The sequence below is a fragment of the Cibotium barometz genome, chromosome 42, assembly GCF_041138505.1.
Source record: "Cibotium barometz isolate CiBa-2024 chromosome 42, ASM4113850v1, whole genome shotgun sequence".
NCBI lineage: Eukaryota > Viridiplantae > Streptophyta > Polypodiopsida > Cyatheales > Cibotiaceae > Cibotium > Cibotium barometz.
Window position 1 is genome coordinate 15,562,614 of NC_141087.1, and position 17,709 is coordinate 15,580,322.

At 44.4% G+C, this 17,709-nt stretch overlaps 1 protein-coding gene across 1 annotated transcript in view; it reads left to right on the top strand.

The window, feature by feature from the left end:
- LOC147614203 (binding protein) overlaps positions 1-17,709 on the top strand; it is a 51,081-nt gene that overhangs the window by 21,568 nt on the left and 11,804 nt on the right. The window contains exon 8 of the mRNA XM_086780742.1: positions 17,635-17,700. Within this exon, the coding sequence (XP_086636868.1) occupies positions 17,635-17,700 (66 nt within the window). The remainder of the gene's footprint in view (positions 1-17,634; positions 17,701-17,709) is intronic.

Below are 17,709 nucleotides of genomic sequence, written 5' to 3' on the forward strand. Positions count from 1 at the left end.
ACAGGGCCCAAGAAAGAACAAATTTGGATTAACCCCGGAGCAAAGAGAGCAATATGCTAAGGATGGAAAATGCTTTTCTTGTGGTAGCAAAGACCACATGTTTCGGCAATGCCCAGATCGCAAACCAAAGCACGAGGACAAGCACACCAAAGCAAATGTTCATGCAGTTCCTGATGTGCAAGGTAATACAGGTCATGATGCTAAAGAGAGAATGGTTTGCAAGGCTTGGGGGCAAATCAAGGATCAGCCCGCACTTTTCATGTTTGATGACTGTGCAACTGACAATTTCATCTCTATGCAAATGGCAGCTGCATTGGGTATTGAGGTTGAAAACATGGGACCTCAGATTGAAGCTGAAGCTGCATTTATTGGCAAAGAGGTGCAGGTTACCCCTTTGATTGGGAAGTTGCGTATTCATATACAGGGCTATCTTGATAATGAGCATTTCTTAGTTGCTCCTTTGAATGGATGTGATGTATTGTTGGGCAAGCCGTGGCATCATAGGCTTGAGCCCCGCAAAGACTATAAGTCCAATATGATTTCCTTTATGCATAAAGGCCGCATGCACTTTATTGATGCTGGCAAAGAAGGGGATTCCATCCCAGTTGTATCACACATCCAAATTAATAAAGCAATGAAAAAGAGTCTTTCAGCGTACTTGGTTTTTGTGCGTGATAGTCTTGTGCCAAATCATCAAAATGTGGATACTATGTCTAATGATAGGCTGAATTTTCTTAATGCATTCAACGACTGTTTTGCTGACTCGTTGTCAGGTGAATTACCTCCCCAAAGGCCTGAAGATCACCGTATAGATCTTGTGCCAGGTAGTTCTCCACCTAACAAACCCGCATACCGAGTGAGTGCTGCACAACAAGAAGAAATTATGAAGCAGGTAAACGAGCTTTTAGAGAAAGGTTTGGTTCAGCCCAGTTCCTCACCTTACTGCTCTCCTGTGCTTCTTGTTCAAAAGAAGGACGGATCATTCCGTATGTGTGTGGACTATAGAGCTTTGAACAAGCTTACCATCAAGAACAGATTTCCAATTCCACGTATTGATGATATCTTGGATAAGCTTGATGGTTCGGCTTGCTTTAGCAGACTTGATTTGAAGAGTGGTTATCACCAGATACGCGTGGTGCCACAAGATGTCCATAAGACTGCATTCAGGACAGCTTTTGGATTATATGAATTCTTGGTAATGCCTTTTGGTCTCACCAATGCTCCTGCTACTTTTAATCGTATGATGGATAGGATATTCCGACCCCATCGCAAGTTTACAGGAGTCTTTTTTGATGATATCTTGGTTTTCTCCAAGAATGAGCAGGAACACAGAACTCATTTGGTCACAGTGTTCGAAGAGTTGCGGAAGCATAAACTTTTCGTCAATGCCAAGAAAAGTGAGTTTTTCCTTTCAGAGATTCATTATCTGGGACATATTGTATCCAAAGATGGAGTTACAATGGATCCTGCAAAGATCGAGACTATTCGGAATTGGCCCGAATTGCAAAACGTACATCAAGTACGTAGTTTTCTGGGATTATGTTCGTATTACAGGCGTTTCATAAGGCATTTTGCTATGATTGCCACTCCTCTACATGATCTCACGAAGAAGAAAACTGTTTTCAAATGGACTTCAAAGGAACAGGATGCTTTCTTGCAGCTCAAGCATGCGATCATATGTGGTCCAGTATTGATTGTTCCTGACTTGCACAAGTCATTCGTGGTCGAATGTGATGCTTGTGGTGATTGCATAGGAGCTGTCCTAAATCAAGAAGGGCATGCAGTTGCATACGAGAGCCGTCGTTTGCATGATGCTGAGCTTCATATGGATATCTATGAGAAAGAGCTCTTGGCTGTAATTCACGCCTTAAAGATTTGGAAACACTACCTTCTTGGGGCTGAATTTGTAGTCAAGACAGATCATCAAAGCTTGAGATATTTTCTATCTCAAACCAAGCTTTCAGAGAAGCAAATGAGAATGGCAAATTTTCTTTCCATGTTTCATTTTCAGATTGTGCATACTCCAGGAAAGAAAAATGTAGTGGCCGATGCACTATCTAGGAGGCCTTATATTGCTGCAGTCTCAGTGGCCTCTCATGGAGATCTATCTGCTATGAGAGATTTGTATCATTTGGATGCTGATTTTTGCCATATATGGACTGATTTGATGGCTGGTCATTCACATGCCTCTTATGTTATCAACGAGGGTTATCTAATGAAGGATAATTGCCTATGTGTGGTGAAGGATTTGCGTCCAAAGGTTATGGACGAATGTCACGCTCCACCTTATGCTGGTCATAGAGGTATTATGCCTACTATTCGCATGATTGAGAGGTATTTCTTTTGGCCAAGCATGCGTAAAGACATTGAGGCTTATGTGCGTGCATGTATCACTTGCCAAAAGGTGTTGATAGGCAAAAGCCTCCAGGTTTGCTTCAGCCATTGCCTATTCCCTCGCAACCTTGGGAAAGTATTACGATGGATTTTATTATGGATTTGCCTAGATCCCAGCATGGGAATGATGCTATTTGGACTATTGTGGACAGGTTTAGCAAGCAAGCTCACTTCTTGCCCGTCAAGAAAACCATTAAAGCTGATCATATGGTAAAGCTTTTTCTTGCTAACATTTTCAAGCATCATGGTATGCCTAAATCCATTGTTGGGGATAGAGATCCCAGGACTACAAGCCTATTTTGGAGGGCTCTATTTGATAATATGGGTACTAAGCTTGAGTTTTCATCAGCTTATCATCCCCAAACGGATGGCCAAAGTGAAGCTGCAAATTCAGCTGTGTTGGATTTATTGAAATGTTATGTGGCAGATCAGAAGAGTGCATGGGAGAAGTATCTTCCACTTGTTGAATTTGCCTACAACAATACAATCCATGCTTCCACGGGCAAGGCTCCGTTTGAGATTATTTATGGCAGAGTGGTCTTGCCACCCATCCTTCGTACAAAGGATGAGATTTTTGCAGCTGATGAATATGTTCGTGACTTGGATGTTGCCTTTGGTCAGGTGCGGACAACCATTGCAAGATCTCAGGACAAGCATAAAATGGCTGCTGACAAGCATAGAAGGGACATGGAAGTCAAAGAAGGTGATTGGGTATTGCTGAAATTTGAGAAGGCTAGGCTTCGGAAGAGGCCAGGACGAGAAGGATCATATCCTAAGCTTTCTCCTCGTTATTATGGACCCTTCAAGGTGATTCACAAGATCAATGAAGTGTCCTACAGACTTGCTTTACCTAGTCATTGGAAGATTTACAATGCTTTTCATGTGAGTCTATTTCGGAAATATGTGGGGCCAGATCCTGATGAGCCTGTCACAGAAGATCCACCAGAAATTGAAGAGCTTGAGGAGATCCTCCAGCCAGAACAGATTGTTTTTCACAAGGAGAGAAAGCTACCTGCAGGAAAGCTTTCCAGGAGATACCTTGTGAAGTTTAAGAATTATTTGCCTATTGATGCCAAATGGGTAAATGAGGATTATTTTGCAGATTATCCGCAATTGTTGCAGGCATATCTTGAGGCTTTTAAGTTGAGGTCAACTCTTTAGAAGCCCGGGGGGATGTCACCAATTGGCCGACCATTTGGTCCATTCCTAGTTTTTGCGTCTCGTTCACTTGAGGCCAGGCCGGTGTCTCATGTGAAGAGGCCAGTATTTTGCTGACATGGACGGGAGCCAGACTGGTGCCACCCGTGTGTTAGCAGGATGGTGTCGTATGGACGGGAGCCAGATCAGTGCCACCCGTGTATGACCTGGACTGTGTTCGATCCATGGGACTGTCACGCCATGGAAGAGCCAGTATTCGTGCCGTGTTTTACCTATGGGACTGTCACACCTAGGGAAACTCGTGCCTGGAACTGTGTCTTACCTATGGGACTGTCACTCCATAGGAAGACCAGGTTTTTATGTAATAAATGTCGTGCCAGTTTTGTGCCGACAGATATTTTGTACATGTTCCATGAACGGGAGATATGTCCATGTTACTTTTTGCACATGCACACATATTTTGTATGCTTGAAACTGTTTTCGCATGACATGTATTTGTGTGTTTGCCTGCTTGACGTGTTACTTACTGAGCGGGGACGCCTGCCAGTGAGTCGTGAAGTGTGCTCTGTATTTTGACGAGTTTCAGTGCATGTGAACAGGTGGTAAGTATATAGTACATGTTGTTTAATGTTATTAAATTCTAACCCTTTGATTTATAAGGTTAGGGGTCCACACTTATTTAAAAGTGGGCACCCCCTTTGGGCACCCACTTTGGGGCCAAGGTGGGGAGCCTCACTTTTAAGTGAGTGTGGGGGTGGGCAAGGTCACCAACCCCCACTAATCCCCCACATGCAAGCGTGGACAACACTAAGGTTATCTCCACATGATTTTATTAAAAAGAAGGTCTCTCTTCAAGCGTGGGAGGCATCGCTTCTTGCGTTGGTCCATCACCCTTCGCCTTCTTCTCACGTAGACTACCGGCGACCAGCACTCCGGCTCCTCTCAGGCTACGCTGCCTGCCTCTCTACAGGCGGCTGAATATCATTGCTGGCTGCTCTGAGGCGTGGACTCTCTACAGGCGGCTGACCCTGTTGCTGCTGCGCCTACTACCCCACCAGGCGGCTGTTTTACTGTTGCTCCTTCAGGCGGCTGCTACTGCTTCTACAGGTGGCTGAGTGCTCTTTGCTGCTGGCTGCGCCTGCTTCTTTGAGGCGGCTGCTTCTTCTACGCCATCTCCTACAGGCTGCTGGCTGCGCCTCCTCTTCTACAGGGCTAGTGCTCACTGCAGGCGGCGGGCTGCTCTACAACAGCACATGCTACAGGCTGCCCACCACCTATTGTTGGTAACCTCACCTGTATGCTGTCCAGGCTGCGCTTCTGGACCAATTGTGGCGGCTGTGTGCACCACTACAGCCGGTCGTTTCCCTTCTACACAGGCTGCACTTACTACTCTACAGGCGGCTGTGTATCCATCACTATCAGGCTGTGCATTCTATAAGGTGGCTGTGGTTTTCTTTTACGGAGGTATCTGCCTTGGTGGTTCACCACAAGGCAACTGCTACTTCATCACCTGGAAGACTTCATCATACTACAAGTAATGGTTTCATATCAACCATCTACAAGTAAGTGATTTTCAGATTTGAGTAAAGTATTATATGTTTAAATCTGGTAAAAGATTCGTCCCGCTCGGCCTACACCCGTTCGGTGCCGGGTTGTCCAAGCTATATGGGCGAACCTCGGTCCAAAGGTGCTGAGATCGGGAGAGCCAGGCGTTAGTACGAGAGCGCCTGTCTGTGCGTGGTCTCGGAACACCAGTGTGGTGCTCTCTGCGGAGTCCAGTGAAAGCACAGGACTGTAGCGATTGGACCACACCAGTGGTCGTACTGCTTCGAGTATTCATCATCGAAATCCGAGCCTACTTGTTTGGTATTGTTTTCATATGTACATGGACATTATCTGGTTCTCAGAACCCATGGAGCATTGTATTCATTAAATACTCCCAATAAATATATCATATATTGAGGGGGGGGTCGGCCCGTTCCGGCCCCAGTGCTGGTGTCCATTTTTCCATTTCTGCTCATTTAAATTCAAGTTGTTTTTAAGTTGTCCATTTCATATTTGTGGTTTTAAAGTTGTGCTATTAAGCGTGTGGGTGTCCAACGGAGTCTTTCCCACTTGACGGGATCGGTTTCACATACGCCTGGGCCTATGCAGCCAGGCGGCCATGCCTGTGCAGTCGGCCAAGCCTGGGCGCAAGCCAGCGCAGGCCGCCCTGGCCGCGTGAGCATAGGCGGCACCGGTAGGACCGCGAGGTTGCAGCGAGGTGGCTGACGCGGGCAGGAAAAGCACATGCCTCTAGCCCGGTGGGTGACGCCAGCGGCGCTAAATCCAGGAGGGATGAGAAAAAAAAAAAACAAAGAAAGCCTTCGCTGATTTGAGGTGCTTTTGTTTTTTTTATATTAATTTTTTAAAAAAAGTTTAAAAACCCCCTCCAAGGTTAAAGGTGTTTTATTTTTTTTAAAGAAAATAGAATATATATATCCATATATATATATATATATATATAAACACAAAAGCAAAAGCTCAAGAAGCTTTTGGGGCTAGCTATATAAACCCCTTAAGTGGGCTTCTTGCCACACATCTCTCAAGTTTTCAAGCTCTCAAGCTCTCAAGTTCCCTTGCAGTTTCATTGTGCAAAGATCAAATTTTCTCTCTACTTGTCCTCTTCACGATGTCGATCCAAGAATCAGAGTTGGAGCCCCTTGTTGAACGCGAAGGCTTGCCAGCTACGGAAGATACCGATGCCGATCTTTTTGACGATTATGTGTCAAAATCAGATTTCCAAGAGTTCAAAGTAGCTCTCGAAGCTTCTTCGTCGGAATGCCAGGCACAAATCGCAGCCCAGATGCAAGCTTTGCAGAACTCCATCGCTCTTTTGACCACTATCCTCTCTACTCTATCGCGTATGGATACCTTGGCCTCTGCTTTAGGCCCCAACATTACTCCGGAACCGTTCGGGGGCGAGCAAAAGCAGCGCACCAAGGAGATCGTAGACACTTGGCTACATAAGTGGCAAGTTCGCTTTCAGTTTCATCTATACAATGATGGAAAAAAGATCCAGTTAGCAGCAGGTTTCCTCTCAGGCAAAGCTTTGCTTTGGTGGAAGGAACTCAACCCTAAGCCAACGACTTGTGCACATTTCGAAGACGTCTTCAAGAAGGAATTCCTCAAGAAAGAGGATGATTATGATGTTGTTGCCCGGTTTTCAGCTTTGACCATGACCTCGCAGCACCTCACTTATGAGGTCTACCTCCAGAAGTTTAGGGACTTGCAGATGAAAGCTACAAAGATGGATCCCACTACTCTTTTGGGGTTCTTCGTAGCTGGTTTACCAGACTCATACCGTTTACAGGTTAAAAATAACAAATGCAAAACATTGGACGAGGCCATTCATTCAGCTCGTATCTATGATGATACAATGGTCTCTTCCAAGTTGAAACCCGTTACCGAGCAGGGGAACAAGCATAAAAGAAAGTTCTCCGCACCTATGGCTAACACGATTGAAGGAAAGTCTTCGGACCAACCTTCGAAGAATTCAAGTTCGACACCAGCGAAGAAGAAATGACTTTGTTTTATCTGTGAAGAAAAAGGACACATGCGTAACGAGTGTATGTCATGTGCACATTGTGTATCTACCGTGTGCTACACGCACACAAGACTAGCTTCGAGGTTTGGGGAAGCTTGGAGCTAGGCAAGCTGATTGACGAGCTGAGTTAGGGATAGACTAACGGGCGGGCACCCAAGTATAAACGGGCGGGCGTCCAAGTGTGGACGCCCGATGATCGGCCAAGAGCCTATAAAAGGGTGGCCAAGGTTAGTTATTGGGATATATAGAGTCTCGCGAGTTTGTGAGAGCTCTATGGTCTTGGAGCCTGGATCTAGTGTTGCTTTATGTAGCCGACATAGTTTCCAGAAACGGCGTTTCTGGACGACCGAAACGTGGAAACGTTTCGGAAACGTTTCCAGAAACGGAAACGGCGTTTCCAAGTTTTATTTTTTCCAGGGTTTAGAAACCCGCGTGCTCTCTTTCGCCGGCATTTTGCGCCTTCTTTCCGCCGCCTGTTTGGAGCTGCTCTACCCATCTACCTTGCCCTCTACTCCTCTACCTCCACATCAGCCCTCTACCACGCCCTCTACCTCTCTACTTGGGGCCTCCACCTTTGCCATCTAACATTTTGATCTATCATTTGAGTCTGACATTGAACTTGAGCAAAGATGTATTTTTCAAGCTTTTGTAATGTTTTTTTTAATCATATATGTATGTATTAAACCCTAAAACCGAAACTCCGTTTCTCCGTTTCTTCCCGAAGGCCGAAACTCCGAAACTCCGTTTCCCGCCGTGCTCCGCACCCCCGTTTCCGAAACTCGTGGAAACTATGGCAGCCGAGGCCGGCAGCAATCTCGAGGCCTGCGAGGGTAGCTTCGTGGCGGTATGGGACGTCACGAAGAGGAGATTGGTCGGTACGTCAACCTAGTTAGCTCAACTCGTGGCTCGGTGGGGATAGCCAAGATTGTGGGCCCGCGAGGGTAGCTTCGTGGCGGTATGGGCCGTCACGAAGAGGAGATTGGTTGGTACGTCAACCTAGTTAGCTCAGCTCGTGGCTCGGTGGGGACAGCCAAGACTGTGGGCTTGCCCATGGCTGTCATGGTTGGGAGGTGAGTCAGGCCTGCACCTCCTTGTTGTTGGTTTGTTTGTTTACAGGATTCGAGTCTCGTACCAAGAATAATCACGAGGAGATCCAGTGGGATTTGACATGTACGTCAATTACTGTACTTTCTCGCCCTAGTACTTGTTCTAATTGTCTGTTCAACTCTAAAGTATTTGGCTTGCAGTATCTTCTCCGAGTTTATGGAGAAGTGAATGGCCATAAGATTCACATTCTTCTAGACTCTGGCAGCTCACACAACTTTGTTAACTACAAACTTGTGCAGAAATTGAGTCTTGATACGACACTCAGCGATCATACCTATGAGGTACGCCTACCTGCGGGAAGGCAAGTATGGGATCGAAAGGTGGAGATGCTTCCAATCGAGATTCAGGACTACAAAGATACTCTGGAATGCTATGTTATGCAACTAGAAAATGTAGACTTGTTATTAGGGATTGAGTGATTTAAGACTCTTCAAGTCCAGATAGATTGGTCTAGTCATATTTTTTCTTTTCAGCATAGGGACATCCAGTATAGTATTTTAGGTGACTGTATTCATCCCTCTCAGGGACCTCTTGTAAATACAATTGATTTTGGAAATATAATGGATTCTTCTTTGTATACCGCTTTCCATTGTGTATTGATTTCACTTTCTTCATTTCTCATACCTTTCATGGATGTCAATGAATTAAGTGTGTTTGAAAGCAACGAATTACAGAAGATACTTGATTTGTTTCAAGACGTATTTTCTAAGGAACTGCCATAGGGTTTACCACCTGAACGGGCAGTAGATCATCATATTGACTTGATCCTTGGTGCTCATCCTGTCAGTATTCCACCTTACAGGATGAGCCAAGCCGAGGAAGATGGGTTGGCTAAACAACTCGAAGATTATTTGAGGATGGGTCAGATCCGTCCAAGTAAATCACCTTGGGGTGCACCTGTGTTGCTTAGGAGAAAGAAGGACAACACCTGGAGAATGTGTATAGATTACAAGAGATTGAACAAGCTGACAATTAAGAACCGTTATCCTCTTCCTAGATCAGATGACCTGATTGACGGGTTAGCAGGAGCGAAATATTTCACGAAGATAGATTTACGTACTGGCTATCACCAGATACGTATTCATGAAAGGCATGTCGAAAGAACCGCCTTTCGGACTAGGTATCGCCATTACGAGTTTCTCGTATTACCTTTTGGGTTAACCAATGCTCCAGTCACTTTCTCACAAATAATGAACGATCTTTTTCGTGAACATTTGGAAAAATTTGTGGTGGTGTTCTTGGATGATATTTTGATACATAGTCATACTCTTGAGGATCATGTTAGACACCTTACGATTGTCTTATCTATTTTAAGACATAATCGACTATATGCTAAATTAAGTAAATGTGAGTTCTTTATGACAGAAATCATTTACTTGGGACACAAGAGAGATGGATTGAGCATTGACTATAACCGAGTTCAGAAGGTTCTGGACTGGCCTATACCGCGAACAGTGAAACAACTTCGTTCTTTTCTCGGTTTTGTAGTTTTTCTTCGGAAATCTGTGCGGGAGTACTCTCAGCTCACACTACCGATGACCGACTTATTGAAAGGTCGTGGACGTAAGTCAAATCAGCCTATCACTTGGAATAACGATTTGGATATGGCCTTCAAACTTTTGAAAGATAAAGTCAAGGAAGCACCTATCTTAGCATTACCCGATCCTAGTCGGCCTTATGTTCTTGAAACTGATGCCAGTCTATCGGGGCTGCTTTATTTCAAGATGGTAGACCGGTTGCTTTTGAAAGTAAAAAGCTAGAGACGACACTCAATCTCGTTGGCCAACCCTTGAGAAAGAGCTTTATGCTGTGATTCATGCTCTCAAGGTTTGGAGACATTATTTATATGGCTCCAAGTTTGTGGTATTGACTGATCATTAGTCAATCAAGTATGTGTGTGATGCGGATGATTTGAGAGGAAGGAAAGCTCGTTGGGCGGAGTTAATGCAAGATTTTGATTTTGAGATCCGTTATCGGAAAGGGTCCATGAATAGTGTTGCAGATGTGCTTAGTCGAATTCGAGAGGTGAATACTTTCTCGTTCACCGAGATTTCTACTGACTTATTTCAGTCATTGAGAGGGCTTTGCAAGACTGATAGTTATTTTGGTCCATTTTGGCAGAAGATCCAGGACGGGAGCTCATTGATTGACCAAGACTCAATGACTGAACCGCCTACCATTCAGGCTGCAGGAGGCCAGTGGATGATTCGGAATGGTTTACTATTCCGTAATGACAAAATTTGTGTATCACAGATCCCGGACATTAAGTCCAAGATTCTTAAGGAGTGTCACGACGCCCCTTCTGCTGGACACCCTGGGGTACACAGGACGTTATCATTAGTGAAACACACTTTTTATTGGCCAAAGATGAAAGGGTATGTAGAAGATTATGTTCTTAAGTGTTCGATTTGTTAGGTAAATAAAGCCGAACGCTTTAGACAGGTTGGGTTGTTGCATCCTTTACAAATCCCAGGTAATAAATGGGAAAGTATTTCCATGGACTTTATTACCGGATTGCCAAGAACACATCAAGGCCACGATTCTATTTGGATTGTGGTAGATCGCTTGATAAAAATGGCTAGATTTTTACCGATCCGGAAGACTATTACAGCTACGTAATTAGCACGGCAGTTTATCGAGCAATTGTTTAGACTGTACGGGTTACCGCAGGACATAGTCAGTGATAGGGACTCTAAGTTTACGAGTGATTTTTGGAAACTTGTTTTTGAGAAGTTGGAAACAACTTTGAATTTGAGTTCCTTTGATCATCCTCAATCTGATGGCCAGACTGAAAGAGTGAATCAAATTTTGGAGGATATGCTTTGAGCATATGTATCCAAAAGATAGAGTTCATGGGAGGATTATCTTCCTATGTTAGAATTTGCATATAACAGTACTAAGCATACGAGTACAGGTTTTACTCCTTGCATGCTTATGTATGGTTTTCAACCTAGATCACCTGTTACAGTAGGATTCTCAGGACTTCAGCATGATGCAGCACGTAATTTTTTGCAAGATATGCAGGAAATGTTACAAGTTGCGAAGGAATCCATTAGAAGTGCTCAAGACCGAGACAGATTTTATTCTAATAGACATCGTTCACCCAGAGAGTTCTCTGAAGGAACGATGGTGTATTTGTGAGTTCCGAAAGATTCCGAGACTTTACGGACAGGTCGATCTCCGAAATTATCCCGTAGATACTGTGGACCATTTCATATTACACGACGGATTGGTTCAGTTGCATATGAATTGGATTTGCCTTCTCATGTGAAAGTTCATCCTGTATTTCATGTCCTTAGACTTAAGGAAGTACTGGGTGGAACAGATCAGTTAGTTACTCCTCAAGAAATTATAGATGTCAAGGACATGACATTTGTTCCGCACAAACTTGAAAAGATTCTTGGATTTCGTGAAAGAAGATTGCGTAATACGCTTATCACGGAATACAAGATCAAGTGGAAGGATCGTGTTGAGGAGGACGCTACATGGGAGACATTGACTACTCTTCAGAGAGATTACACTGGCTTTTTAGTAAGCTCAGGAGTGAGCTCTTAGAGGAAGGGGAGTATGTCATGTGCACAGTGCGTATCTACTGTGTGCTACACGCATGCAAGACTAGCTTCGAGGTTTGGGGAAGCTTGGAGCTAGGCAGGCTGATTGGTGAGCTGAGTTAGGGATAGACTAACGAGCGGGCACCCAAGTATGGATGGGCGGGCGCCCAAGTGTGGACGCCCGATGATGACCGGCCAAGAGCCTATAAAAGGGTGGCCAAGGTTAGTTATTGATATATAGAGAGTCTCGCGAGTTTGTGAGAGCTCTATGGTCTTGGAGCCTGGATCTAGTGCAAACGTGCACCTGCTTTACGTAGCCGAGGCCGGCAGCAATCTCAAGGCCCGCGAGGGTAGCTTCGTGTAACTCGCGGCGGGTGCCCGGGGGACTAGAGCCTTTGACACACTTGTTGATACCATCAATGCATATTAAAACAATTAAACATGGCCACAGCCTTAACACATATCCATCATCACTTTGCATGAAACATAAAGCTGGACAAAACATCCACAAATGCTGAAAATGGAGCTTGCACGTGTGACACAACATAGAGGCCAGAATGGGCCGACCCCCCCCTTGGAGTATTTTATTACCCAAGGAGAATAATATCATGTACAAGCTTTGAGGGCCTTATTCTCCCCACGGGAGATGCCGGATTATCCATATACAAATGCCATAACACAGCCCAACACGAGGCAACCAAGCCGGAACATAGGCTGTAGAAATGCCGAGCCAACAATATAATCCATATGCCTCCGTGTGGGTACTGATTCTTCCCCAAAAACCACGGGTCTTCATGCAATAGAAAGGGTACAGCAAGTACAACTCTCCATTCAGCCGGTACAGCAGGTACAACAGTCGGTACAGTCGGTACGATGGCTGGTACAGCAGGTACAGCAAGTATAGAAGTCGGTACAGCCGGTACAATGGGTGGTACAGCAAGTATAGAAGCTGGTACAGCCGGTACAAGGGCTGGTACAGCAGGTACAGTGGCTGGTACAGTTGGTACGGTGGCTGGTACAGCAGGTACATCAAGTACAGAAGCTTCAGTATTTCTTCGCGATGGAAGCCTCCAAAACAGTCCCCAACAGCCGGTATTCTTCATGGGCAGCCTTCAAGAGAGAGAGAAAGAGAGTAGCCATCATTAGGGCAGCCTGTAACGGTGGTAGAGGCTAGTGTGCAGCAAGAGAGCCTTCATTAATGAAGAGAGAGGGCTCCAATTTATAGATTTGGCCTCCCATGAGCTAAAATGGCAAGAGAAGGCTACAATGACAAGTGGAGAGCCACACAATAGCTGAAGTGACAAGTGTGAGGCCACTTGTCTCACTTTGATCCACTTTCTAACAAGTGTCAGGCCACTTGTCTCACTTTGGTCCACTTTCTATTGTCCCAATCTAAAAGACGAGTCCTTCCATAAACTTTATCTCTAAAAATATCCCAACTGGTAGACATTCTGTCATAGGCACTTTGCCAACTCTTGGTATCTGCTCAATTCCAGATGTAATGACGCGAACAGAATTTCCATTGGAGTCGGGCCAAAAATAGCAACTCTCCTAAATTTTAGGAGTGTGGTCCTTTGTATTCTAGGATAATCTCCCATTCTCAAAGCTTGTACTTTCCAAATATTTAAACACCCTGGAGTCCACCAGACCCCTTTCAGACTGGGAAATGTCCAGGCTGGTGACATCCTCCCCAACTTCTTAAAAGTTGTCTGCAACTTTAAGCTTCAAGCCATATATTCAAGATATAATCATGTCCCATCGATTGGGCGAGACAAGACAGTCTCAAAAATCCAATATAACTGAAGAATCCATGTCCCAAAGAAATGGGTGAGACTAAATAAGTCTCCATAATACCAATATCAAAATCATGTCCCAAGATAAATGGGTGAGACAAAAACAGTCCCATAAGTCCAGATATCATAATCATGTCCCAAGATAAATGGGCGAGACAAATCAGTCCCATAAGTCCAGATATCATAATCCATGTCCCAAGTAAATGGGCGAGACAAAACAGTCCCATAAGTCCAGATATCATAATCCATGTTCCAAGTAAATGGACGAGACAAAACAGTCCCATAAGTCCAGATATCATAATCCATGTCCCAAGTAAATGGGCGAGACAAAACAAGTCTCTTGCCAGTAAGGCATCGGTCCACATGATCCTTGGCATAGATATAAGTTCCGTGCCAACCAGGCGTCATGTCCACTTTACCACTTGCACTTCGTGTTGGTACTCTGACCACACACCTTGGGTGAGAGGTGGGCTCAAGTAACAAGATAAAACAATCACTCGCAGGCATAGATAACCTGGTGTTCCATAAGCATTTCTGCTACACATAGTTTATAGGCATTTCGGCCACCAATAGTTTGTAGGCATTTCGGCCACCAACTCACACTACCCTCTCAAGTGCCCATGTTCCCTTCCATCTGCTCTCTATTGTTCCACCCACTACCCTTTGAAGTGTCCATGTTCCCTTCCGTCTGCTCTCTATTGTTCCACCCTCACATGGTAGAAACAATCTTCAAGAGAGCACGTAGGACAAGAGAACACTACACAGGGTATGTTGTGCTTGTCACTACCCTTTGAAGTGTCCATGTTCTCTTCCATTTGCTCTCTATTGTTCCACCCTCACATGGTAGAAACAATCTTCAAGAGAGCACGTGGGACAAGAGAACACTACACAGGGTATGTGAATCATGAGTTTCATAAGTCCAATGCATCCCAAATAAAGAATAATCCATCCCAGTAAAAAGGAGCCATAAACATAATCCATAAACTTGAGGATGGATCCAAATCCCTAGAAAAGAAGTCTAGGAATCCATAGACCTGTATACCATAATCCTTGTATACCATAACTCTTACCACATACTCCGTGCTAACTACACACCTTGAGTAGAGGTGGATTTTATCCATAAAAGCATCATATCCATGATATATCCAAAGATTTCTTCTCTATAAACTCGGACAGATTCGTCCATAGAAATTGCTTGTGAAGCCCAATATCTATATAAATCTCGTCCAAGAAAGAAATCTCCATGGATATAATCCATCCCAATAAAGGGAGCCATGAAAAGAATTCATCCCATTAAAGGGAGCCATAAACAATGTTTCCCTGAAACCATCTCAAGGCAAATAACAACACCTTTCTCCTTGCATAGCTATACAAGGGTTAGTGAACATCAAAAACACTTCATAGTAAATAGCCAAAGCACCAACTTTGCAAACTCAAAGTATACTTAGCTTTTCTTTGCTAGATTGGTCATGAAGCCAAAAGAAATATCTCGTCACCATATCCTTAAGATATCCTGAGATATATCTCCATATAGCTTGCCTGTAAGCTTGATAATATAATCCACAATGAGTGCTAAACGTGTGCACATAAAGCCAACTCCATACTTCCAAGATAAATTTTGTGAATTCATAAATCCTTAGACCAAGCTGTCTATTGCTCATGCTCTTGCTTCATAGGCTCTGAAGTGGCTGGCCATGTTTAATAGCAACGATGGTAAGTGTGGTCCCCACTTGAGATCTTTTCTCTTCCTTATTGATAGAAAGAAGCCTCTGCTTCCAAGAAAGCCTATGCTCTGATACCAATGTAACTCGCGGTGGGTGCCCGGGGGACTAGGGCCTTTGACACACTTGTTGATACCATCAATGCATATTAAAACAATTAAACATGGCCACAGCCTTAACACATATCCATCATCACTTTGCATAAAACATAAAGCTGGACAAAACATCCACAAATGCTGAAAATGGAGCTTGCACGTGTGACACCACATAGAGGCCAGAATGGGCCGACCCCCCCCTTGGAGTATTTTATTACCCAAGGAGAATAATATCATGTACAAGCTTTGAGGGCCTTATTCTCCCCACGGGAGATGCCGGATTATCCATCTACAAATGCCATAACACAGCCCAACACGAGGCAACCAAGCCGGAACATAGGCTGTAGAAATGCCGAGCCAACAATATAATCCATATGCCTTCGTGTGGGTACTGATTCTTCCCCAAAAACCACGGGTCTTCATGCAATAGAAAGGGTACAGCAAGTACAACTCTCCATTCAGCCGGTACAGCAGGTACAACAGCCGGTACAGCCGGTACGATGGTTGGTACAGTAGGTACAGCAAGTATAGAAGTCGGTACAGCCGGTACAATGGGTGGTACAACAAGTATAGAAGCTGGTACAGCCGGTACAAGGGCTGGTACAGCAGGTACAGTGGCTGGTACAGTTGGTACGATGGCTGGTACATCAGGTACAGCAAGTACAGAAGCTTCAGTATTTCTTCGCGATGGAAGCCTCCAAAACAGTCCCCAACAGTCGGTATTCTTCATGGGCAGCCTTCAAGAGAGAGAGAAAGAGAGTAGCCATCATTAGGGCAGCCTCTTAACGGTGGTAGAGGCTAGTGTGCAGCAAGAGAGCCTTCATTAATGAAGAGAGAGGGCTCCAATTTATAGATTTGGCCTCCCATGAGCTAAAATGGCAAGAGAAGGCTACAATGACAAGTGGAGAGTCACACAATAGCTGAAGTGACTAGTGTGAGGCCACTTGTCTCACTTTGATCCACTTTCTAACAAGTGTCAGGCCACTTGTCTCACTTTGGTCCACTTTCTTGCCACTTGTCCCAATCTAAAAGATGGGTCCTTCCATAAACTTTATCTCTAAAAATATCCCAACTGGTAGACATTCTGTCATAGGCACTTTGCCAACTCTTGGTATCTGCTCAATTCCAGATGTAATGACGTGAACAGAATTTCCATTAGAGTCGGGCCAAAAATAGCAACTCTCCTAAATTTTAGGAGTGTGGTCCTTTGTATTCTAGGATAATCCCCCACTCCGAAAGCTTGTACTTTCCAAATATTTAAACATCCTGGAGTCCACCAGACCCCTTTCAGACTGGGAAATGTCCAAGCTGGTGACACTTTGTGGCGGTATGGGACGTCACGAAGAGGAGATTGGTCGGTACGTCAACCTAGTTAGCTCAGCTCGTGGCTGAGTGGGGACAGCCAAGACTGTGGGCTTGCCCACGGCTGTCATGGTTGGGAGGTGAGTCAGGCCTGCACCCCCTTGTTGTTTGTTTGTTTGTTTGCAGGATTTGAGTCTCGTACCAGGAACGATCACGAGGAGATCCAGTGGGATTTGACACTTATGGCAAATCGGACTATGTGCCACTTAAGTGAATACGCCCCTGCTCATTTTAGGCCAGTAAAATTGTGGCTCTGGCTTCTCCAAGGTATTGTTCATGTCATGATATTCATGAATAATGGCATCATGCATGTAATGGACAAGTGTTGACTTATGGTTTCTTAGTATACATAACGGGTCTTTTTAGAAACATCATGTACGAAAAAGTGTTGATCTCTCGTGGCTTTCAGTGCGTGAGTCCATTGTGCACGGAATTTTTCAAATCCGTGTACTTGTCATATCTCTTGAAGACTAAACTTTGTAAGGTGAACTAGAGTGAGCTAAACAGTGAAAACTGATAAGGAAGTCCTTTTTGACCAAGAACATTTCCAAGACGATTGGACTTCCTGGGATGCATTTGATCTTTTCTGTAAATTGTTGAAAAATTTGATTCCAATGAGCTTTGTGTTCACTTCCTTGTAAAAAATGCTTTTCAGGCCTAAGGACTCCCTAAACAAATGCTTCGGCCTGGGGAATTTATGTTTTTGGCATTTTCTTGTAACTAGAGTTTAGTCATTGCCACAAAAGTTTGAGCAAAATGGTGTGGAGTGGTGGTTCTAACTTGAGATGCAGTCACTGTTTGAGATTAAGTTCCTCTTGTATTTCTCCTGTAATGCATAATTTTGATGCTATGCCTTTTTCCTTGTAGATTCTCACAGATGCATTTGTTTCGTTTTTGGATCGAGATCAAATAGGCTCCCTCATCGTGAAAGATGTAAGCAAC